This window comes from Dromiciops gliroides, chromosome 6, assembly GCF_019393635.1.
Source record: "Dromiciops gliroides isolate mDroGli1 chromosome 6, mDroGli1.pri, whole genome shotgun sequence".
NCBI classification, from domain to species: domain Eukaryota; kingdom Metazoa; phylum Chordata; class Mammalia; order Microbiotheria; family Microbiotheriidae; genus Dromiciops; species Dromiciops gliroides.
Window position 1 is genome coordinate 116399010 of NC_057866.1, and position 25080 is coordinate 116424089.

Here is a 25080-nt window from a genome sequence, read left to right on the forward strand (position 1 = left end):
TTTATATTTATTATTTTATAACAAGCATTAATTGAGTATGGGTGGTGAAACTTCCTTGTCCATTCAGTACCTATGTTCATCTATTTCTATTTTCAGCAAATGCATTACAAAAAAAGGAGACAAGCTTTCATTGATGAAAATCCATCAAGTAAATTTAACGAAATGTCTCATCATTTAACATGATAGGTACTAATCAACATAATGAAGTTTTTTGTGGCCTAATATTTTGGAATAAGTAATTTGTTACTCAAACAAAGAGAGCATTATATCACCTTATTTGTTAAAGGCATCAAGAATTATGAGGATGTATGGCAAGATAATATCCATTAAGCTGTCAAACTATTCTGATTAAATATTTTTGTTATACAAATGTGTTGTGATTGTTGTTGTTATTAGTTTTACTATTAGTACTACTATTAGTCATCATTTTATATTTCTAGTACATTTTCTTCTGGTATTAGATACAATTTTATATTGTCAAACACTAATGGTAATATAATTATATTCAAACTCATTCATTTACTTTCTATAGTTAATTTGCACATGTATAACGTTCCTTGAGGAACTTCATGGGTTCTATACTGTTTAATGTCAACGATGTATCTATAACACTTAAGGCACTATTCCTCCTTCTAGAGTATATGATTTGATATTGTTTGATGTCTACACCTTCTCAATCCAAAGGGCATGGAAAATCATAATAACTGTAAGATTAGGAACCTGATTAGGTGGCAGAAATGGATTCTTTAAAAGTGAAAAAAATTATTTTCAAGGGCAGCCAGATGGCGCAGTGGATAGAGCATAGACCCTGGATTCAGGAGGACCTGAGTTCAAATCCAACCTCAGACACTTGACACTAGCTGTGTGACCCTGGGCAAGTCACTCAACCCTCATTGCCCCACCAAAGAAAAAAAAAAAGATTTTTAAAAAGGCAGAGTCATGAGCATAGCCAGACTCTGCAGATAGGAACTTCAAGCACAAACTAAATGACAGAGTTTTGTACATAAGAGATAATTAATAAATGGTCCTTGAATTGAATTTGTATGCAGCATGGAGATAAAGTCACATCAGTATTTTTAACTAATGACCAATACCAAGCATGTCATTTTCAAATAGGAAGACCATGTACCTTTGAGTGTGTATGCATACACATATATGTATTCCCAGACTTTCTAAATGTCTGAAAACAATACTGATGATTTAAAACTTCAGTTGACCTATAAAAATTCATGAGAAAAAACTGAATTGAGATTCTATGGCTCATCTTAGTCCTCTGAATGATTGCCCAGTTTGATCTCTAGAGGAATAATATTAATTCTCTCCTAGAAAAATAATATCAATAGTAAAACAACTCAAGGAATGGCTTAGTGAATAGACACTGCCTCAGTTTTCCCCCCTTGCATGTTGTCGTCTTGTCTCAGAGCTTGATGAAAGCCAAATGACTGAGAATCAATTCAGTCAAGCAAAAATAAAACAACAACAACAACGAAAAAAACCCTACGAGACCACGACAAATGGAATCTTGGTTGCTTCAAATAAGATGGCTAAAATAAGGTTTAAAAAGAAGAAAAAAATACCTCTAACCTTGAATTTCCCTGCCTCATGGCAGCTGCAAAAATAGCAAACTGGCTTTTCAAAAAGGAAGAAAAAGAAAACTTAGAACTACTGAAATGAAAGAGAAAGGGTCAGAGAAAGTTAAAGCGGAAAAAGACAATTTGAAAGTAATGAGAAGAAAAAAATGGACCAGCAATATTTAATAAGAAGGTAATTTGAAGGTTATTAGCTCCATTGATGGAAAATAATACCTGGATATTGAATTCTCTCAAAGTCACTTACTGCATTTCATTTATTGGGTTATTTCTCTTCCAGATTTTTAAAACTATAGTTGGATACTCCAACATTCTATAATATTGATTCTATAATGATACTTTTATGCCATGGGAGAATATTCTATACATTTTTAACCCAGGCAGGCCTTTCAAACATCCTGTGGCAATGTGTTATATAACTCAATACAAATTTCCTTCAAGACTAGAATATAAAATACAATTAAGTTGTACATTTGTTAGAAAAATATTGACTTACAATATCTTCAATGATCTCCTTGATAGCTGCCACTGCTAAGATAAATAAAAGAGGAACCAGTGTTGTATAGCGACCTGTTGGTGACACATCAGGTATTTGCTATTTAAAAAGAAGAGGAAAAACAAACATAATGAGAACCAGCCTTAGCTTTGTAATATTTTCATAACAGAACTTCATAATGTCTCCTCTGTTAGAAAACAGTGATGTGCCCCATTTTCAAACACTTGGGCCAGTTGTCTCAGTTTATTCAAACTAGCAAACAGAAAGGGAGCTTATTAACAGGCTTTGTGAAGAAGCACAGTACTTGACCATGAGAAGTCACTTAATAAATGCTTGTTTATGAACTACTTAATTAGTTGTCTGTGTAACAACAGATAACTAACAGGTTAGTTATCTGTATGATAACTACCACCCCAAAATCCTACTGATCTATTCTCTTGACATTTCACTTGCTTTCAGTAGGAATCAATCCAAATCAAGAGAATTTCTGATTAAAATTTCCTATGAAAATCAGTTGAAAGATTATCTATTTACACAACAGCAATATAATAAATTAGCAAGCAAGGTTATAAAAGAAATGGAATCACTTATGGCAGAATACTCTGAAACAAAAATTGTGAAAATTCATCTTTCTAATTCCAAGACTGAGAGTGAAATATAATCCCATTCTTTAACAACACTTTCATTTCTTTGGGGGGGAAAATGGACTAAAAAGGCTAGGGCAGTTTCTCCCCCCCCCCAAATGAAGAGAAATCAGTTGGTATTAGAAATCATAAAGGTCACTTTTAAATGAAAAGAACCACTATATCAAAACTGTACACAAAAATGTATAGATTTTAGTGGAGTCATCTACCATTCCACAAAGTCAGAACTGGGAGGGCCCTTAGAACACACAATGCCCAAGCTGGGAGAGACTGGGCACATGGACAGGCGCTGAAAGGGACCTTGGGATGAGGAATGTCAGAGCTTAAAACAGATGATCGGAAAACGATTCTCATAAGAACACACATTTATAAGGCATTTTCAGGTTTACCAGCTTAAAAAAATGTATAAACTCTCTTGGGTACTATTATACTTGAGACAATTTAATGAGAATGGCCTAAATTATTCTGTGAATACTGCTGCCATAAAATAAAAGATTTTTGAATCTTCTCCCATCCTTGATCATCTATTGCCCATTTTGCAAATGACTAGATGCATGATTCAAATTTTAATTTCAGCTGTTGAGCTCTAAAAATCCAATTTTATGTTTGAAATATTTGGTACCGGGGCAGCTAGGTGGCGCAGTGGATGGAGCACCGGCCCTGGATTCAGGAGGACCTGAGTTCAAGTCTGGCCTCAGACACTTGACACTTACTGGCTGTGTGACCCTGGGCAAGTCACTTGGCCCCAATTGCCTCACCAAAAAATAAAAAATAAAAAAAAAAGTGGGGAGAAGCCAAGAAGAGTGTGGTTGATCCATTTGCTTTAAAAAAAAAAAAAGAAATATTTGGTACCTGCCCCATACATTTTAACAGTTTATATTCTCAGATTTCATCCCAAGTGAATAGCACATTTTAGACTTATTGCAACTTATACAGTTTTCAAAAAAAGATAGAATTTGATGTATCCTACATTAATGTCTTAAGCATTAATATTGAAAGTAAGAGAGGAAACTTGGCATAGTGGATAGAGAAACAGCCAACTTGGGGAGTCAGGAAGTCCCAAGGCAAGTCCCTTAACTTCTTTGTATCCGGGAATTCTCTAAAACTACAAATTGCAGAAGAATTGCAGATCTGCATTAGTAAACAGATTTTCCCAACAGGAGCACCTTTATACTATTGAAATCACAAGTTCAATTAAAACATGTTTGCATGTGACACACACAATCAGTAATGCTCTCTAATATATGCTATTATATTATTCAATCAAAAGGCCAATATTTTAATAGAGCTCACCCACCCTATATTTGTGTGTGTGTGTGTGTGTGTGTGTGTATGGAGAGAGAGAACATGTGTGTACATGTATGGGCACATATATGTGTGTATCTGTGAGTATATATATATATATATATATATATACATACACAGGTATACATAATCACAGAATGGTCTCAGAAAAACTTAAACACCAACTACACTCATAAAGTCCTAAAGACATTTAAATCTATGAGCACAAGCCCTGAATTGTTTAAAAAAAACAAACACCAAAAAACCCACCATGTATATAAGTTTCAGTTACCGCCATAAAACTATTAACACAAAACTGTAATCCTGAGAGAAGGAACATGTGAGAAGAAAACACTTCACCAAGAAATTATAAAAACCCTTGGGCTCCAGGAGCTGATAATTATACCAGTGAAAATTAAGCATTAACCAAGAGTCTCTAAGGAGTATTTCAGAAAAGTACATCATCTCACAATCCTCCATAAACAAAACCTAAGGGAGCAAAAGAGGAAGGTTTGGGCCTGCTGTTTCAATCTGGTAACAGGACACAAACACCTGGATCCATACTGTGAGATATTCTTCCAGGCAGGGACTTCTCCAAGCTCCACAGCCAATGGTGGTTAAGAGCCATTATCTATGGCAAGATAGCAGCAGAGCAAGATATTTTGAAATAACTTTAAGAGTCTGTTCCCACAATGTTCTCATAAAGATAACAGTTGGAGACTGAAATCACATTTTAAATGGGTGCGGATAACTAAATAAGTTGCCTTATGTGAATCCCCTTCAGAGATTCTCATCTGCAGCTAATTAGCCATCACAGGAATGTCCTTGGCCAAGAGTACCTAAAATGACCTCAAAGTTGCATATATGTTTTTGTTTTTTTGTTTTTTGGGGGTTTTTTTGGCAGGTCAATGGGGATTAAGTGACTTGCCCAGGGTCACACAGCTAGTAAGTGTTAAGTGTCTGAGGCCGGATTTGAACTCAGGTACTCCTGAATCCAGGGCCAGTGCTTATCCACTGCACCACCTAGCCACCCCGCATATATGTTTTTAAAAAGAAAACAAAACACCCCTACTAGCCATGGTGTAGTTGGCAAGAAAACTGAATTTGGAATTTGAGGAACTGAGTCAAAACCTTCAATCTATGACCTGTGTGACTTTGGGTAAGTCCCAACTACTCTCTGGGCTTCAGTTTCCTTATTTTTAAAATGAGAAGGTTGGACTGGATTATGCCAATCATCCCTTTCAGCTCTAGGTAACTGTGATCCTATAATGCTAACTGTATATTTTATCAAGTGGCCTCCTAACAATTCCTCACTCTTCTTTGATGGATTATCATTCAGGACACTAAGCCTGGATATCCCAAAAGGCTATGTCCTGACTCCTCTCTTCCTTCTATCCTATGGGCTCACATGAATTTAATTATAGTCTCTATGTATATCATCCTAAGATCTACTTATCTAGCCATAACCTCTCTCCTGGTCTCTGGTCTTGCATCACCAACTACCTGTCGGACAGTTTGAACTGGATTTCCATAGACATCTTAAACTCAACACATCCAAAATTGAAATCATCTTTCCCCTGAAAAGTCTCCCCTCTTCCTATTGCGGTTCAGGGTAGCACCATCCTCTCCAAGTCACCCAGGCTGACAACCCATGTGTCATCCTTGACTCTTTACTGTCTCTCATTCCCCTCTCATCCAATCTCTTGCCAAGTCCTATTTATTCTACTTTGGCAACATCCCTCATATATGCTCCATCCTCTCCTCTAACAGAACCACCACCCAGGGGGAGGTCTTTATCACCACATATCTGGCCTGTTGCTATTGCCTGATGGTTGGTCACCTTGCCTCAAATCTTTCCTCAGTTTCTAAGCATAGTTCAGACTCCAAAACTGCAATGCAATGTTTCCTTCCCTATGGCCTTCGGGATCAGTATAATCTTCTGTTTGATTTCAAATCCCTTTATAACCTCTGCAGTTTTCTTATACTTGGTTTCCCACTATGCATTCCTTAACCAGTGATACTGGCCTCCTTGTCATTCTTCACAGAACCACTCATCTCCCAACTTCATATGTTTTCACTGGTCATCCTCCATGCTTCAAATGCTTTCCCTCCTCATCTCCAACTCCTCCCATCTTCCCTCAAGTTTCAGCTAGTCTCACTTTCTGTAAGAAGACTTTCTCCATGTTGAGTTCTTGTACCTTCCTTCTGGGATCACCTCCAATTTAGCATGTACATATCATATGTACAGTTTGTTGTATTTTTTTTCTCCCCACTATATTGTAAGTTTCTGTTTGAGTGGGGAAGGACAAAATTTTGTCTCTCTTTGTATCCACACTACTTAGCACGGTGCTTGGTACATATTAAAGGCTTAATAAATTCCAGCTCACAAGACTTGACTATGACCAACAAAAGACAATACAAACACACACATATACACACTAAATATAACATTCCTGGTGGCAGATCTAACTGTTCTATGAACTTTATAAGAGTTAAAATTTGTAGAAATATAAAATGCTATGGAAAAACTCAATTACATAGACTCAAGGAGGAGGAAGCAAGGAAAGGGGTAGGGAGGTTCTAAAAAAACCTCTGACAGAAGCCTAATGTGAGTTGGCAAAGTAGCTTATCTTCACCTTTGAGAATTGCTCAAGGGTTGGTCCAAGGCTTATCAAAGACATATGTTAGTAGCTCAACATGTGACCTTAAAGACTAGGGTTGTTTTTTTTTTTTAAAGAGATACACTTACCTGAAGCAATGCAATAAAGAGAAAAAATGAATTTGCAGCTCTTCTGAACTGAGAGTATAGAAATCTTGGCAGGAATGTGATGATGTTGTACTTGGCCGTGCTGTAAAACACAAACCGGGAGAAAGAAGCCTCATAAACACAAGTTAATTCATGACTTCCACAGGACATATAAAGTTCTCTTATTACCCTCCAAAAACCACGTCATCAAAAAAATTTACATTCTGTTCAACAGTGGGAGAGCATTCCAGAGGACCATAAACATAAGTCAAGTCCAGAACAGTCTCTTCTAGGAGGTAGGTCCACCTATATGGGAAGTGAAGAGCCTCAAAATCAATGTAGATTTTTTCTGGGCAAAACCTTTTTTATGTGACTTCTACCATTTCCTGCTTCATATGACAGTTACGAACTTACAGTGGCCTCTGTTTTTAATCAATCACAAGGCACTTATTGATAGCTTACTATATATCAGAGGACACAAAGATGAAAGCTAATTCCCTTAAGGAGCTTATATTCGACTGGGGAGAAATAGATATACACATATATACAAGGTAGCTTTTCAGTGGGGAAGACACTAGTAGCTTTGGGGATTAGGAAAGGCTTCATCTAGAAGGTGATTCTTAGAGAAAACCTGGCATCCTAGGAGTTGAAATAGGAGTGCATTTCAGACATGGGGGATGGTCATTGTACAAATATAGAGAGGGGAAATGGAATTATGTATATGAGGAAAGGTAAGAAGGACAGATGGACTGGAATACATATATATATATAGTGCATGTAGGGGAAACGATAAATGATAGTAAAGACAGATTGAAGTCCAGTTATTCAGGGTTTAGGAAACTGCCTTATAATTTTTAAAATTTATTTTATTATGAACTTAAATAAAACAAGCATTTCCAAAACATGGTAGGATAGAAAAAAGAAAAGATGATTGTACAACTGTAAATCTATTATATACACCTTGTGATTTGTAAGGGGTTAAAATTCTAGCTAGTCTGTCTAAAATATCTAACCAGTGGTTGCCAATAAATTATAAGCTTTAACAAGAGTTTAGACTTTTAAGCATTTATTAAGGAGAATAAGAATTTGGTGAAGAGAGTGAAAGAGGCCTAGATTCATCTATCTATCTCAGGAAGTGCACATTTTAGCTCCACTCTCCATGAGAGTCCTCACGAAAGAGAGTGAGCCACACCTCCTTCATCCCACAAGCCTCCTGTGAAACTGGGAACATCCCATCCACTCGCACACACATCTCCAAGCTAACTGGCTGGTAGCCTTGACTGACAGTACCCATGAGCAAACGTCACTTCCTGACGCCAAGGAAAGCCGCATGGCTTGCCCTCAGACGCCTTCTCCTCATGGCGGAGCTTTCCTACGATAGCTCTCCAGCAAGTGGCATCATTCCAATCGTTACAGATTCCTTTTAAATATATAATTAACATGTAACCTTTTTCCTTTTTTTCTCCACCCATAATATTATTGTTACTATATACAATGTTCCTTGGTTCTGCTCATTTTGTTCATTATTTCATGCAATTCTATCCATCTTTTTTTGAACATCTTTGAGTCCATCATTTCTTATAGCACAATAGTATTTCATCACAATCATTTACCATAACTTGTTTAGGCATTCCCCAATTGATGGGCATACCCACATTTTCCAGTTCTTTGCCACCACAAAGAAATCCACTATCATTATTTTAGGAGATATAGGTTGTTTTCCTTTTTCCCCAATCATCTTGGAAAACAGACCTAGCATTGGTACTGCTGGGTCAAAAAGTACAGGCAATTTAATAACTCTTTGGGCATAATTCCACATTGCTCTCCAAAATAGTTGGATCAATTCACAGTTCCACCAACAGTGAATTAGTGTCTCCCACATCCACCCTAACATTTGTTGCTTTACCCTTCAATCATTTTAGCCAATCAAAAGGGTAATACAGCATTCACTGATGGGAAATAACATCTTTGCAATGATATTTCAGCAATTTGGGTAGGAGATAAATGATTTTCAACATTTCTAGAAAATGAACCTATTTAAGAAGATGACATTTATAAGATGGTTTCAAGAGTAACATCTGCACTTGGTCTCTAATAGATCTTTTACTAATACAGTTTCAGCTACAAGTCTAGGTCTCTAGTCTGAGTAGATACATACACATTTTTCTCTTGATAAGCAGGTGAAGGAATGAATACTGTAGAGTTAGAGGGTGGTGTCTGGGAAAATCACTGAGTTAAGACCACTGCTATAAACGTGGTGCAGAAAGTAAAGCACAAACTATTAATAGCCCACATTTGAAGATTGTCTATCATAATGAGAGCTTGTGTAACTCATCACTTAAGAGTTCATTTATCTCTAACTTGTTACAAACTACTAACTTGTTATATTCTGAGCAGAGATGCTCAGTAGTTCAACTCCCAGACTTGCTTTCTTTTTTTATAACCAACTTTCAATTATTGAGGGGCCAAATATACAGTTAGTGGATTATTCATCCTCCTGATTTCTATTACTTCCTCTCTTGAGTATATCACTTTCTCTGGAACATCTTGATCACTAGGGAAAGGAAAAAGAAAATAAAAACTGAACCAGACTATTATTTAGTTATTTAATGACAATTCTAGTGGAAAAGTTAGGAAATGATAGTTGTAGCTAAAATTTATCTTTTAGACACCAGAAGATTCTATTTAATTATGCTCTATTGCTGCTCTCTTCCTATTGCACACACAAACACAAACACAAACACACATACACTTGAGAGTGCACCATAAGTTGGACAACCATTGTCTAAGCAATATTAAAGTTGTATTTTGGGTTGCATACATGCATTTGTTTGTGTGTAGACACACACACACACACACACACACACACACACACATGTAATAAGAAAACTTGATATATCACCCATCTTTTCAATGTGCTAATCAGAGTTCCAGTAAGAGAAAAAGTCAGTATTTTGTTAGAGACTTTCATGTCTTAGCTTCACTTAAATTACCTGGAACAATTAAAGATTTGGTTTCTAGGCATCAAATGGAAATAATAACCTCAAAACTGTACATGCTTTCACTTTTAAAAAAATATACCCTCCTTAGAAGAAAACTGCTATGTAAATCCAAAGTAAAACAATAATTATGAGAATTCAAGATGTGCTACAGATTTCAAATTTAGAATTTACAAAGATCATTAAAATTTTTATAAAGAGTACCCCAAAAAAGGTATTCAAAAATTGACAAAGCCAACATCAAATACCAAAAATCTCAACAAAAAGGATGTAAAGTTGGGGAGGGAAAGGAATAAGAATTTATATAGCACCTAGAATGTGTAAGGAAGTATGCTAGGCACTTTACAAATATCTCCCTTGTCACATATCTTTGACATTTCCCTCTCAGCACATAACTTTTCCAGAAGATCTTTTCCCCACAATGTATTTTCCCCCCTCTATATCCTGAAATAATAATTGATCTAAGCCATATCTCCATTCTTGCACCGGACACTCAAATATTGATTTTTATGGATAAAACCCTCTTAGTGGAGATTTGTTTTTTCTTTATACATTTGAGGGTACTATTATTATTGTTAGGATTAATAAAAAAAATGGAAAAAATGTCAGTTAAGCTTATGAAGTACTTATATTATTTCATTTGATTCTCTGAGGTAGATGGTAGAACTATTATTATCTCCATATAGAAAAAGTTATTTGACAAGAGTCACCACATCCAGTAATTACCAAAGTTGACTACAAACCCAAGTCTTCTGAATTCAAATCCAATGCTCTTTCTATGATCTGTGGCAGAGGTGTCAAATACAAAGCCCATGGGATTGCATGAGGTCTGTCTTTGTATCCAGTGTGGCCTGAGTCAGATTAAAATGTAATTGGGAAATATTTAATAAAATAAGTAAAAATACCACAAAACATAGATTATATGAATATGTGGTTTTTCTCAGTTTATATGTAGCCCACAGGGATCCTTATGTATGATTTGGTAGCTCTTGTTTCGCTGAGTTTGATACCACTGATCTAGAACTGTTTCTATTTTATGATACTGAAAGATTTGCAGTACAAGAATTCTTAAGGAAGTTTATACCTCACGTGGTTATTGCAGAACTTTGTCAGCTGAGGTTGGTTGAGAAATATAGTCCTCATTTCTTCCTGATCAGCCAGCGAAGTTTTCTCTGAAACATCATCTGTCTTCTCATAGCCTTCAAAAAGACAAGAAACGTTTTAATTACTAAGAAATATTTCATTATGCATTATGTACCAAAAACTGTCATGCTTTTTAGAGTCTTCAAAGATGATCAAAGATTCCTTTCAGTTTTCCTTAAAATTCAAGTTATGAATGTGACTTCTTTTTCTATATAGTTCTTCTAATAAGAAGACACACTGACTGTATGTTTAACTGATTTAATTAAATATTCCTTTCTTTCTCTCTTCTCACAGGCCAGTTTAGCTCAAGCCTAGTTTTAGATAAAAAATGATGAAGAGAATGAATGAATGAATAAAAAAGCATTTATTAATTATGATGTCCCAAGCACTATACTAAGCACTGCTGATACAAATATGAATGCAAAGACAGTTCTTTCCCTCAAGGAACTAAAAAACTAATGGGTGAGACAATATACAAGGGGAAATAGTGGCCAGGGAAGGGCACTCCAGTCCACAAAGGTACAGGAAAGGAGTACTATAGGGCAAGAGGAGCAGAGACTGAAACACCACACATTGCCTTATGGCAAGGTAAGAGATGGTCAAAGAGTAGGGAATTAAGTATAGTGTGGCAGTTAGGGTTTTCCAGAAATTGGTCTGGGAGAGAACCAAACAGGACAATGGGACTGTTTTGCCAAGACAGCAAGCTGAGATAGGGGAAAGGGTGACAGAGGAGGAAACAATCTTAGATTTAAACAAGCTTTTTTGGGCGGGATGAACATATTTTTGAAATTGAGGAGGGAGAAGAAAGTAGTTTTTGGTTATTTAGGGCAGGAAAAGAATTCTACTTGTATTTGTCATTATTATCATTATCCTGTTCCCTCTTGCCATTTTTTTCCTACTTAAAATTCCCCCAAAATCAGAGTTTAGTTTCATGGGATAATTTTTTGTACTTAAGATACCTGACCACAGTTTACCTAAAAAAAATTCAAAAGATTCCACTAAGGCAACACCTTGCTATGCTGTAGTAGCGATAACACTCATTTTATTCATAAATGGGTAGCATGTGAGTGGTTAAATAGTCTTTTTGTAAAGCAAACAAAAATTTCCACCCACTAATAAACATTTGTGCTAGAAACTGATTGAAAAGCAAGTGAAAAATCAATATACCCGTGGAACTCCCTAATTATATGTCCAAAAGGCAAATGTGTGTGTATATGTATGAAATGCTACAAAATCTGATAATGCAGAACACAGGAAGTGTTCACTGAAAGAATCCTGAAAATGTTTTTATAAAGTAAAACTTCTATGCTATTCCCCTACCCACTTACTTTTAAAATTATTGATTCCCTTAGACACACTCCTGTGATGTTTAAAATCTATATTGTGTGATCACCTTAAATTAGAAGCTTCAGCACCAGTCTTTGGGCATTAAACATTTATTAAAGCATACAGGTATTAACATGGAGTTCAGAAAGTTAAGAAAAGGTCTATCTAGCCTAGAGTTCCAGCCTGGTTGGGTTCTTCCTCAAGTCCTCCTCCACAAACCTGCTTTAATCAGGAACTCTCCAGCAAGCTGATTGTGGAGGCTTTTTATAGGTCTGGAACAGAGGCAGTCCTTACACACTGCTTCAAGCTGATTAGTTGGTATCATCCAAATCCATTGGTTTTGAAGGTGTTCTCAAATTGAGTTCACAGTCTAGCTTCTGAGAACAATACCTTCTTAAGGGTTAGGCAGGTGTGATTACAATCCAGTTAACTTGAAGTAGGCTAATCAGCAGTCAATCACTATCACTTGATTCAATCAGTATAGATTAATCTCCAGGTGGGTCTTTGAGTATCTCTGCAAAATCCCATTATTTTATCACACTCACTTGAAAAACTGTCCTTGAGTACCAAAAAGTGGGGGAAATAGTAATTCAAGCAACAAGTTGGCAACACTGAGGATACTGTGTGATGGTCATTATTATACTGAGAGAGAAGCTAAATCTTCAGAGACTAGTTCTACTCTGGGATGTTCTGGCTCCCCCAGACCTGACCATGACCATGTTTAACTAAAGAGGCAATAAACAGAACAGTGGAAAAGTTACTGAACTTGGGAATGCTAAACTTGGACTCACAGTTAATAATTATTTATTAAGCAACTAGAATGTGCCAGGAACTGCTCTAAGCTCTGAGTATACAAAGAAAAGTCAAAGACAAGTTGCTGGTCAAGGACTTCCACAATTTTGGAAAATGACCTGTAAACAGATAAACTAAATTCGAGAGATCTGAGAGGGAAGCCACTAGGATTGGGTTGGGGGAGGGGTGGGGGAGGAGCTGTGAAAAGGCTTTTTGTTGTTTTTGTTTTGTTTTCAGAAAGTTAGATTTGAGCTGAGTCTTGAAGGAAGCCAGGGAAAAAAGCAGGTAGAGATGAAGGAGAAAATTCCAAGCATGGAAGACAGATCAAGAGAACAAATGCTATATTGAAGGAATGGCAAGGCCACTGGTAGAGTACCATGGAGGTATGAAGAGACTGTAAAGGCAGGAAGGGTCCATTTTCAGAGTCAGAGGATTTTATATTTGATCCTGGAGGTAATGGGGAGCCAGTACAGTTTAATGAACAGGGGAATAACATGTTTGGACCTGCCCTCTAGGAAGATCAATTTGGATGCTGAGTGACAAATAACTTGAGGCAAAGAGACCAACCAGAAGGTAGGAGCAGTCAAGAAAACATCCAGGAAAGGAAGGGTTTCCAAATAACACATATGCATATTTGATTTTGTTTCCCCAGTAGCTGTTGGGGCTTTGACCTTCTGGGCTTTCATTTGTTACTGATGAAAATACTTTGTACATCACTGTTTTTTCTGAACTTAAATTCTGAAGTTAAGGAACTGCATCTGGTCACTTTGTAATTAAGAATTCAGAATGGCCAGAATAGTAGGAGGCAGCTAGGTAGTGCAGCAGATAAAGCACTGGCCCTGGATTCAGGAGGACCTGAGTTCAAATCTAGCCTCAGACATTTGACACTTACTAGCTGTGTGACCCTGAGCAAGTCACTTAACCCTCACTGCCCCACACACAAAAAAAAAGAAAGAAAAAGAAAAGAAAAGAAAGAAAGAAAGAAAAGGAACAACACTGATTATACCATAAGACAGAGAGGTTCTTAGTCTTTTTTGTGTCATTGGACCCCTTTAAGCATATGGAAAAGCCTATGGATCCCTTCTCAGAATGTTTTTAAATGTGTAAGAAAAAATAAATGGAATCACAAAGGAAACCAATTCTATTTAAATAAAGATGTATTTTTTTTCCAAATTCACAATCCCATATCCCTTAAATTTCTGCATCTTGCTTCAAAAACTCCTCCCACCAAGAAATCATCTCAGAAGTTAAGTTCTTGCATTTATATAGCTAACCACAAATGTATGACCCCCATCTTCTCACTGGTGATTCCAATGGCTCATTATAATTTACACTGGTTTTCAGGAATGGGAAAATACATTAACTCATACAGAATGAAATAAGTAGGACCAAGAGAACAATTTATGCTATGACAACAAACTATAAGATGCTGGGAACCATCTTTGAAAGACTTCAGAACTCTGAGCAAAGCAGCAAACAATAGGGATTTCAAAAGGACTACTGATAAAAGCAGTGGACTAGGGATAAAGAATGAAATATGCATTCTCACTCACTACTAAAGTGTCCATTTGTTTTGCAGGATGTATGTATTTATTACAAGAGAGTGTAAATTAGTGGGTAGTAACAGATATGTCGAAATAAAAAGGGAAACAATAAAATATTTTTAAATGCACAGAAGAAAAAAAATCCAAAAGGAAACAGTTTTGTTGTTACCTTGTTAAATTTTGTATATGTATATATAGTTCTTGAAAAAACATACAACTTTAATTGGGTACACAAATCTCTTATTTTTTTATGCATTGAAAAATAGATATTATGTTTTCAATAAAGAATAAATATGTAAACATGCTAATGTTATTAACATGAACAATTCAATTCAATGATCACTTATTAAGAGCTCACTATATACAAAGCACCGAGGGGACAAAAATAAAACTAAATAAAATATATACAATTAGCACATTCCAATTTGTTAAGTGTCAACTGAATGCTAGTAACTGGTAGAAATATAAAACTAAGACACAATCATGGCCCTCTTGAAATTTAGAGTCTAGAATGGGAATAAGATACCAATATAAATAGTTAGATGTGATGTATAATACTTAAAATACATACATTAGAAAGTTAAGAAACAAAAACCACGCACTTTATTTTCAAATTCCGAACTTACAAAATTCCAAATAAGATGCCCATTTTCACATAAAAAGTGGAAAAGAAATTAGGAAAATCTCAAATCAGGAAAAAGTAACAAAAAAAACAAAACCAAACCATTGTTTGTTAAACAAAAATCCCCATATTGCCCACATCCAGAAATGTATTTCTCGTTCTGCATTTTAAGTCCATTTCTTCTTCTTCACCAAGTGGGTATTGTAAGCGCTTAAAATTAGCCTCGGGCACTCCAAATGGGCTGCCCCTCCCCCAGCACTACAGCTCTCCTGAAACCACCCCAGGTGTGTAAGCCTTGCATGCCACGCCCAGCACAGGCCTGCTCAGCCTGGATGTGCAAGAAAGGCCTCAGGCACGCGCCAGCTTCTTCCCCCCCAAGCCCCGACTCTGGGCAGGCATATGTGGAATAATGGCTTAGTGCTTTGGCCGGCCTTTGGCCTGGCTCAGGGGGCGCCAACAAATTAGCTTGGTGTGTGTGGGCACACTAAGCCCGAGTTTCAGGTGAGAAAGAAGGGTATATTATTTGGAAGTTAGACTGTGAGGGGGAGGCTACAGGAACAGTAAGGAAAGTGCAGTGGATAGAGCACTGGCCCTGGAGTTAGGAGTACCTGAGTTCAAATCCGGCCTCAGACACCTAACACTAGCTGTGTGACCCTCTGGCAAGTCACTTAACCCCAATTGTCTCACTAAAAAAAAAAAAAGGAAAGAGCTGGGAATGCTACAGAGACAGTGAGAGGAAGAGTGAGAGTGCAGTAGTGTAGTGAAAGGACAGCTAGAGGATTGAGAAAGGAGACCAGGGGTTGTAAGCACAGTGGCAACAGCAGCCACTCCCACAGAGCAAGAGATGCATAGGGGATAGGAAGCAGCAGAGTTCCTTGGCCGAGGTTTCAGGTTGTATATCTTACTTTCCTGTATTCTTATTTCTAAATTGGTTCTCATAAATAAACCCTTTTGCTTTAATTGAAAGAAAAATTTTTAATCTTTTCCATATCAGGCTGGGAGAGGCAGTGGGGGAGGGGGAGCCTCCCAATTGGCTCTTCCCAAATTAAATTAAAAGCAGTCAGATAGCCAGCCAGCTAAGTTGTTATAAAAGTTCACAGATTAAGACCCAGTTAATAATATAATTTTTACATGAATGGCAACCACGGCAGGATTTACGAGCCAGATATAATTTTTCAGATAGCTTATAGTTATAAGTTAACAGATTAGTAAGGCATTTAATATTTTTTTACAGTATCATACCTCACAATCAGTCTTCTGGAATACAAGTCATTACTTATCATAAACTTTTTTTTTTGGCAGGGCAATGAGGGTTAAGTGACTTGCCCAAGGTCACATAGCTAGTAAGTATCCAGTGTCTGAGGTTGGATTTGAACTCGGGTCCTTCTGAATCCTGGGGCTGGGGCTTTATCCACTGCACCACCTAGCTGCCCCTATCATAAACTTTTAAAACTGTTTTTCTTGGCAATGGTTGTATTCAAAAAGCAGTGTCATTTCCTGACAGGCATGAGTAGAATGTGGGGCATCAGCTCTACCACCACCAAGTTACAGTTACTTAATTTTCTGGGCTTTAGTTTTCACACATGTGAAAGAAATCAGCTAACCTAGATCATTTTTTTTAGGTTTTTTCCCCAGTACTACAATCCTATGAAATTTTGAATTCAAGTCAATGAGTATTCATTAAGCCCTTATTATGTGCCAGGCATTGTGGCAATAATAGCAAAATTAGCTCTTTGTGGCAAAAAAAAAAAAAATAGCTCTTTGTAAGATCTTAGGATTCAAAAAAAGAAAAGCAAAAAAGGTCCTTTCTCTCAAAGAGGTCACAGTCTAATGAGGAAGGCAACATGTAAAGAAAGAATTATATATAACAAGATATGGACAGGAAAAAATGAAGATAATCAATAGAGGAAAGGCACCAGCATTAAAAGGGACTGGGGGGGGGGGGGGGGCTAGGTGGTGCAGTGGATAGAGCACGGGCCCTGGAGTCAGGAGTACCTGAGTTCAAATCCGGCCTCAGACACTTAACACTTACTAGCTGTGTGACCCTGGGCAAGTCACTTAACCCCAACTGCCTCACTTTAAAAAAAAAAAGGGACTGGGAAAGACTTCTTGCAAAAGGTGGGATTTTCGCTGAGACTTAAGTGAAGGTGGAAATAATAAATAATAAAGGAGAGTATATCAATCACAAGGGACAGCCAGTGAAAATGCATGGAGTTGGGAGATGGATTGTCAGTCTCCTGAGGCATAATAACAAGGAGGCCAGTGTCACTGGATCATAGGGAAAAAAGGTGGAGCGCGGTAAAGTACAAGAATAATGGAAAGGTGAGTGAGGACTAAATTAAAGGCCTTTATAAGACAAATAAAATTTTATATTTGATACTGGAGGTCATAGGAAGCTACTGTAGTTTATTGAATATGGGAGTGACATGGTCATACTGTGTTTCAGGAAGATCACTTTGGTAGCTAAGAGGAGGATGAACTAAAGTGGAGAGAGACTTGAGGCAGGGCAACCAACAGCATTACATCATGCCTAGATTATTGCAATAGCCTGCTGTTCCAGGTCTAAACCCTCATTTTATGAATGAGAATATTGAGGTTCAGGGAAGCCATGACTTATTTAAGGTCATACCGTTACTAAGCAGCAAGGTGAGGAACTGAACCTAGGTTCTTTGACTCTAACTCTCATGGGTTTTTTCTTCAACCATATAGAAAAATCTCATACCATTTTAATGTCTTATCGGTCTCAACCTCAAATTTCCACAATGATAATTAAGGCAGCTAGGTGGCACGGTGGAAAAAAATACCTAACTTGGAATCAGGAAGACCTGAGGAGAAATCTCCCCTTGGCACTTCCATGCCTTCTGAGGCTGGGCAAGTCACTTAACCTCTCTGATTTTGGTTCTAAATCTAAAATGAGGTAGTTGGACTTCCATGGCCTCTAAGAGCCTTTCCAGCTCTAAAACCTGCAAGCTTGCAATAGGATGCACCCCACTGGAGAATGCTGCTCTTAACTAAAAACCCAAGAATTAAGAGCCACCCCAAAACTGAAAAACAAAAAAACAAAGCCAGAAAGAAAAGAAAACTGTTAACATTAGGGAGTGTAAATTAGTGTTAGTGACCTTCCTCAATAACTCCACTATGTGTAGTCTGTCCCCACCCTTTGCATAACAAATGCAGGGTGTCTCAATCAACAAATATTTATTAAAAGCTCATGGGGCAGCTAGGTGTTGCAGTGGATAGAGCACCACCAGTCCTGGATTCAGGAGGACCTGAGTTCAAATCCAGCCTCAGACACTTGACACTTACTAGCTGCGTGACCCTGGGTAAGTAAGTCACTTAACCCTCATTGCCCCACCCAAAAAAAAAAATTTAAAAAAGCTTATGTACCCTCACTACCCTAAGCAATGGGGATACAAAGAAAGGGAAAAGACAGAAGTAAGTCCCTGCCCACAAGGAACTCTTTCTTTACAATCTACAATCTTCCCCTTGAGGCATAGATTTTCAAAGACCTTATATATTGGATTCTCCCTTCAAAAATCCCTTTAAAAAGAATTCACCATGCACACTCAGAATTCACATTTTCACCCCCTGGGCTGCCATTCTATTAAAATTCTAACTAAGACATATCAAACCATAAACACAGAGGCTTTAGTAATACAATTTGGTAAGCCAAGATGAAACAAACATATATTTACCCCAATCTTGTACATTAGACTGGGGTTATGCAATAAAAATGCTGGGGTAGGTGGGGATGGGGGAGGGTGAGAGAGTAGGAGGGAGAAAAGAAAAAGATAGAAAAGAATCATTATGTTGCCAAGGCTTACTACAGAACTGTTCAGTATTTTCACAAACAACCTTCTGGCACTTTGACAGTGACTAAAAAAAGATGGAACAGAATCTTGGGATCTATTTTATTATCTATCACATTTAAGAACCTAAACAAACCCCTAATTCAATGGTACCCCTTTCCACATGGATTGCCTCCCTAAACTTGAGACCCCCACAGCTCCACACCATTTTGCAGGTAGAAACTTTCTGAGCAGTTAAACTTGATTTTAGTGCTGTACCACTGATTATGGTGGGCTGCCTCTAGATAAATGCTAAAAACCTTAATGATGTTTTTCATATAGTATCATTTGCAGAAAAACTTAAACTGATTCGAGTCCTCTGATCCAACAGATTTGCTCTATTATTTAGAAGAGAAAACAGAACTCAGTCAGCTTAATATCTCTAAATGAATAGTTTAAAAGTTTATTGTTCTTTTCACTTTGTTTTAAATGATGTAGCAGGCCATATTTAATGGTCACACAATTAACATAGAGACAGACACAGGCTACTAAAGGAATTAAGAAATTCTCTAATCTGGCATTGTTGGAACAGAGAGGGTATTTGATATGTTCAGTAGTAAACTTGACAGCAGCTGTTCAGAACAGAGGGGGTACAAAATGAGATAAGCACAGCTGCAGGAAAACACAATGAAAAGGGAAGCTTTAAAAGGTCAAGATTTCCATTTTGCATTTGCAAAAAAAAAAATATTTCAAAAACAGAGCACAGTTTTTGGCTCTCTAAGACACCTTCACACTGGCAAGAGGAAAGATGAAATTTCCAATATCAGTCAATGCCTGTCACTCCATTGGCTTGTTTTTATTGCAAAGGCTAGCAAAAATAACATTGGATTGGAAAACTCTCCAATGACTAGCCTAAATTTAAATAAGGTCACATGGCATGTCGCATTAAAAACAAATTAATGTGTATATATACATATATATATATATATACACACACACACAAACATATATATAAATAAAATGAAATAAAATAAATAAATTACACATTTTTATCCTTTAAGCTTAGGTCTTTACCTACAGTAATACTAGGAAATAGGTAATCCAAGTATTAATTATTGTCATTTTTACAGATAAGGAATCTGAGGCTCAAGAGTTTAGTGGTTTATTTGCCCACAAAAACACCACCCAGGAAGTGTGATGGCTTGGAATCCAGGTACTCTGACTCCAAGTCTAGGCTTTTTCCCACAAGTCTATGCTGCTTGTTGTTGTTTGTCCTTCACTCTTGAAGAAGACTATGACATAGGGAGGTGATATGACTTGCAGTGAATTGTATTTTTTTAAGTGGGGGAGGGTTGTGCAAGGTCACTAATCTCACTCTGTCCTCCAGAGACATCTGGGGCCAATGGCAAGATATATATTAGGATAACTGGAGATGGCCCTGGTAGTGTGTGTGTACATATACACACACACACACACACACACACACACACACACATCTTAAGGTACTAATCAATAAGGACTGCATACAGGTCAATTTTTAAAGCCTATGGGTGTTGCCTCAGATAAACTGAGACCTGGGAAAGACCTTAATTTAGTTTATTTATTTTCATTCATTCATTTATTTATTTTCAGGGCGATGAGGGTTATGTGACTTGTCCAGGCTCATATAGCCAGTGTCCAGGCTCATATAGCCAGTGTCAAGTGTCTGAGGCAGGATTTGAATTCAAGTCCTCCTGAATCCAGGGGTGGTGGTTTATCCACTGCGCCACCCAGTTGCCCTAAGACCTTAATTTAGAAAGATCAAGGTCACCCACCGCATCCCAGGACATCGACAGTCATATTGCCACTGGACCTTGATAACTGGAGGAGAGAGTAAGGCTGACAACTCTATGGAGCTCTGCTTCACTTAAATCCAATTCACTCACAAGACATCAATCACCCTTTTGATGGCAATGGTCATAAGGTTGAATAGCAACAAACGCCTAATAATATTTTAAAATATTTAATTATGTGGGGAAAAATCTAAATAAAGTGAAGCTACCTGATTCAACAATTCTGCTCCATTATCTGGAACAACAACAACAACAATAAAAATTCATTCTACCAACTTGAACCCTAAATAAACAATTCAGCAGTTTGGGGTTAATTTCTTTCAAAGTCTGAAAGAGAAATGAATAAAACACAAGCTTCAGAGCCCTGTTTATGTCTGTTTCTTTAGACATGCTTTGCATTAATAGAATGCAGAAAAAATCAACTCAAATTAATCTAAGAAAGTAATTATTTACTCAAAAGGTTTTTATCATTTTATAAAAGGATTGACTACAGGCATCCTGAAAAAGCAATATTCTAGCGCTCTTAAAACATGACTCAGATTGTGACCATTCGATTTCACGTATGACTTTACAGAAACATAGCTACTGCATTGACCTAAGTATACCCAGAAAGCCACAAAGGCAAGGGCCCACATCCTAGAGACCTCTCAGATGGATGTTCAGTCATCTGACAATCCTCTTATGATGAAAATGACTGCAGGTTGTTTTTAGAAGTAACAGTAGAGGGAGCAGCTAGGTGGTGCAGTGGCTAGAGCACCGGCCCTGGAGTCAGGAAGACCTGAGTTCAAACCTGGTCTCAGATGCTTGATACTTACTAACTGTGACCTTGGGCAAGTCACTTAACCCTTATTGCCCAACCAAAAAAAAACCAAAACCAAAAACAAAAAAACCAAACCAGAAGTAACAGTAGGTTGCTTTTCGGCTTGCACCAGTTAGAATCCATTATGAAATCTTAGAATGACAATCTCAGAGAATGAGTGATTTGACTTTTCGGTCTCCAAGGTTCTGAATGATATAAAATGAACAAAATAGCTCTGATTCTAAGTAGTTCTATGGATCGGCATGCTAGACATGACCCTGGACATACTGTTCCGAAAGGAGATAGAAGAAAGAATGGGGTTTAACAGCTAAAACTTGAGGTTCTCATTTGTTGGCTTCAAATGCTTCAGATGGTTATGGGGAGGGCAGAGCTCTGAAGTAGAAGGCAAGAGAAGGGAACTGAGGTAGTTTACAACTATCAAATCCTGTGATGCTATTACCTGGTTTGAGACATAGATATAAAATACTCTCAAGCATGCATTTTCTTTTCCAGTGCACAGTTAGGCCTGTGAAGCATGCCCAGGTTTCTCTAAGGTATTTTTGCTGTCTCTCTTCCCCACAGGCTCAAAGCTATTGTTAAACCACAGTTTAACTTGGCAGGGGAAAGAGGAATGCAGTGCTAATCCTCTAAGCAAAATTGAAAAAAAGAAGCAAAGCTTGTCTTGATTACCACTGTTCCACCCCCACCCCCCTCCATGTCCCTGACCTTCTATCTCTGGACACCATCCCCCCCCCCACCCGCCCCCCCCCACACACCCAAGGAAGATCAGTTCTGAGACAGGGGGAGAAAAAAAAGGGGGGGGGCAAAGAAGGAACATCCCTTACTGGAGAGGAGAAAAAATCCTATTGCCCATTTAAATCAAGCTCAGTTCAAAGACTCCAATATTTGCCCTGGCAGGTAAAGTGAGGGTGGGCAGCAGATGAGTTGCATGGAAAACTGGGCTCCTATTAAGAATTGCTCAGGGCCCTCTCAAGACCTCTCAATAAGCCAGTCCCATCCCTTGACCCTCGTGGCCTCAGAGATACTTTCCCAAGCCCAACTCTCTTAACCCCGGGATACCCTCTCCAGGCCAGTTCTCTCATGATTCCTTTGTTATGTGGAGCAGAAAGGTTGGATGACTTAAATCCAGTGGTTCTACTTCTCAAAGTTACCACCCTGGGTGTGGGTTGGGCTTTTTCTTGGCAGGTTCCAGAAAGGACTTGACTGAACCCCACCAGAACTAGAATTTATCCCTTTGGATCAAAGCAGCAGGGCTTAGAACGGACAGGTAGTAGGCCTGGCCATAGGTAATGTTGTGAATTAAGGGAAGCTTTTGTTTAGTCCCTCCCACTTCCCCTCAATTCAACAATAATTATTTATTAAGTACCTACTAAGTATGAGACACTGTAGTAGGGTCTGAGTATAAAAAACAAAGCCAAAAGAAAGTCCTTACCCTAAAAAAACACTACTAAAGGATACAGGTGGTAGTGGTTGTCTTCAAATGTTCATGTAGGATACAAATACACAAATAAAAGAAGGCAAAATCATTTGAGACAAAGGTGTCAAATTTCTGCCAAACTCTAGACTGCTACCATAACCAGATTAAAAAGCAATTATCGTGGCAGCTAGGTGGCTCAGTGGATAGAGCACTGGCCCTGGATTCAGGAGTACCTGAGTTCAAATCCGGCCTCAGACACTTAACACTTACTAGCTGTGTGACCTTGGGCAAGTCACTTAACCCCAATTGCCTCACTTAAAAAAAAAAAGGGAAAAAAAAAGAAAATTTAAAAAGCAATTATCGGGGTGGCTAGGTGGCACAGTGGATAGAGCACTGGCCCTGGAGTCAGGAGTACCCGAGTTCAAATCTGGCCTCAGACACTTAACACTTACTAGCTGTGTGACCCTGGGCAAGTCACTTAACCCCAATTGCCTCACTTAAAAAAAAAAGCAATTGTCAAAATATTTGACAAAATAAATAAAAATACAACGCAACAGAGATAATGTTAATTTGGGGTTTTCTAAATCAATATGCAGCCTAAAGGGACTAGTTTCTATTTGAGTTTGAAACCACTGATTTAAGTAGTAAAAAACATCACTAATGGGGAGAGTGGAGAAGAGAGAGAATCTAGAGGAAAGGTTCTATAGAATAGGGAGTACCTGAGCTGAGCCTGGAAAAAAAGAAAGGATTTCAAGGGGTAAAGGTGAGGAGGGAATACATTCCAGTCCAGGGGACAGTCAATCAAGAGAACAGACAGAGATGGAGTGCTTTGTTAGAGGATGAACAAGGAAAAACAATGTGAACTAAGTAAGGAAAGATAAGCTGGAGCCAGATTTTGAAGAATTTCAAATGCCAAACTAAGACATTCATATTTTGTCCTCAAGGAAATAAAGAGCAGTGGTTTTTGGAACAGTCAGAGAACCACATTTACAATTTACGTCTAATTCATTTCCTGTAACACAATGCTGATGGTGTAATATTATCAAACATGGTGGAGAAGTGAGAGGCCTAGAGCAGTGTAGCCAGGGCAGAGATGAAGTGTTTGAACTGAACTCCCTCTTTAAGTGGAGATTTGGGAGTTCTTGGCTCCAGTTCTCCAATCAGAGGGGCAGAGTGCCAAAGTTGATGGGATCGTGCAGGATGAGGAGGTATTCCCAAGAATTCATTTCCTAGGGCATACTGAAAAAGTCAGAGAAGTCCCAGAGTAGTACAGCTAGAAAAAACAAAGGAGTTAAGACCAACAATTTCTAAGATCCTTTTCAGCTATAAGACTTAGTTATATAGAGCCCATGACAAAGGACTGATGACTCTAAAAGATCTTCTAAGAGCCCTTGCTACCTAAATCATTTTGGAGACAATCTCTAATCAGGGAAACCCACCTCTTAGGAAGCAGCAAGGGGTGAGTCAAAACCAACATTGGTCATTTATGTCCTCTTAATAAGGCACCAAGGAACATGTCCACTTGGCAACTGGGATAGGTGCCAATGAAATATTCCAAAGGCTCATGGCTCTGCAAACTTTTCAAGCTGAACTCATCAAGTAAACAGTCTTGAATGAATCATCTTACAGAGACACAGACAGGGGATCAATCATTTAACAAGCATTTATGAAAGGACTACTATGTGTTAGGCACCATGAGAATGTTCAGCAAACAAGATGATTAAGAGAGTATGGCACAGCTCTGTAACAACAGCGTCAGAAATACTCAAGCAGGGGCAGCTAGATGGCGCAGTGGATAGAGCACCGGCCCTGGAGTCAGTAGTACCTGAGTTCAAATCCGGCCTCAGACACTTAACACTTACTAGCTGTGTGACCCTGGGCAAGTCACTTAACCCCAATTGCCTCACTAAAAAAAAAAAAAAGAAATACTCAAGCAGAGGGGTGACCTAAGGCTGTTAAATTATTTTAGGGACAATAGAAAGCACCATTCATTGGCTGTGTATTGTTTTTCCATGGTCTACTCTTTTATCATCAGTCT

General features: G+C 38.0%; 1 protein-coding gene across 3 annotated transcripts in view; it reads right to left on the minus strand.

Moving 5' to 3' along the window:
- The window catches only part of ATP8A1 (ATPase phospholipid transporting 8A1), a 295356-nt gene that overhangs the window by 244359 nt on the left and 25917 nt on the right, over positions 1–25080 (minus strand). For all 3 annotated transcript variants that reach the window (XM_043970049.1, XM_043970048.1, XM_043970047.1), the window contains exons 2-4: positions 10843–10957; positions 6763–6862; positions 2086–2184 (exon numbers count right to left, since the gene is read on the minus strand). In XM_043970049.1, coding sequence (XP_043825984.1) covers positions 2086–2184; positions 6763–6862; positions 10843–10957 — 314 coding nt within the window. The remainder of the gene's footprint in view (positions 1–2085; positions 2185–6762; positions 6863–10842; positions 10958–25080) is intronic.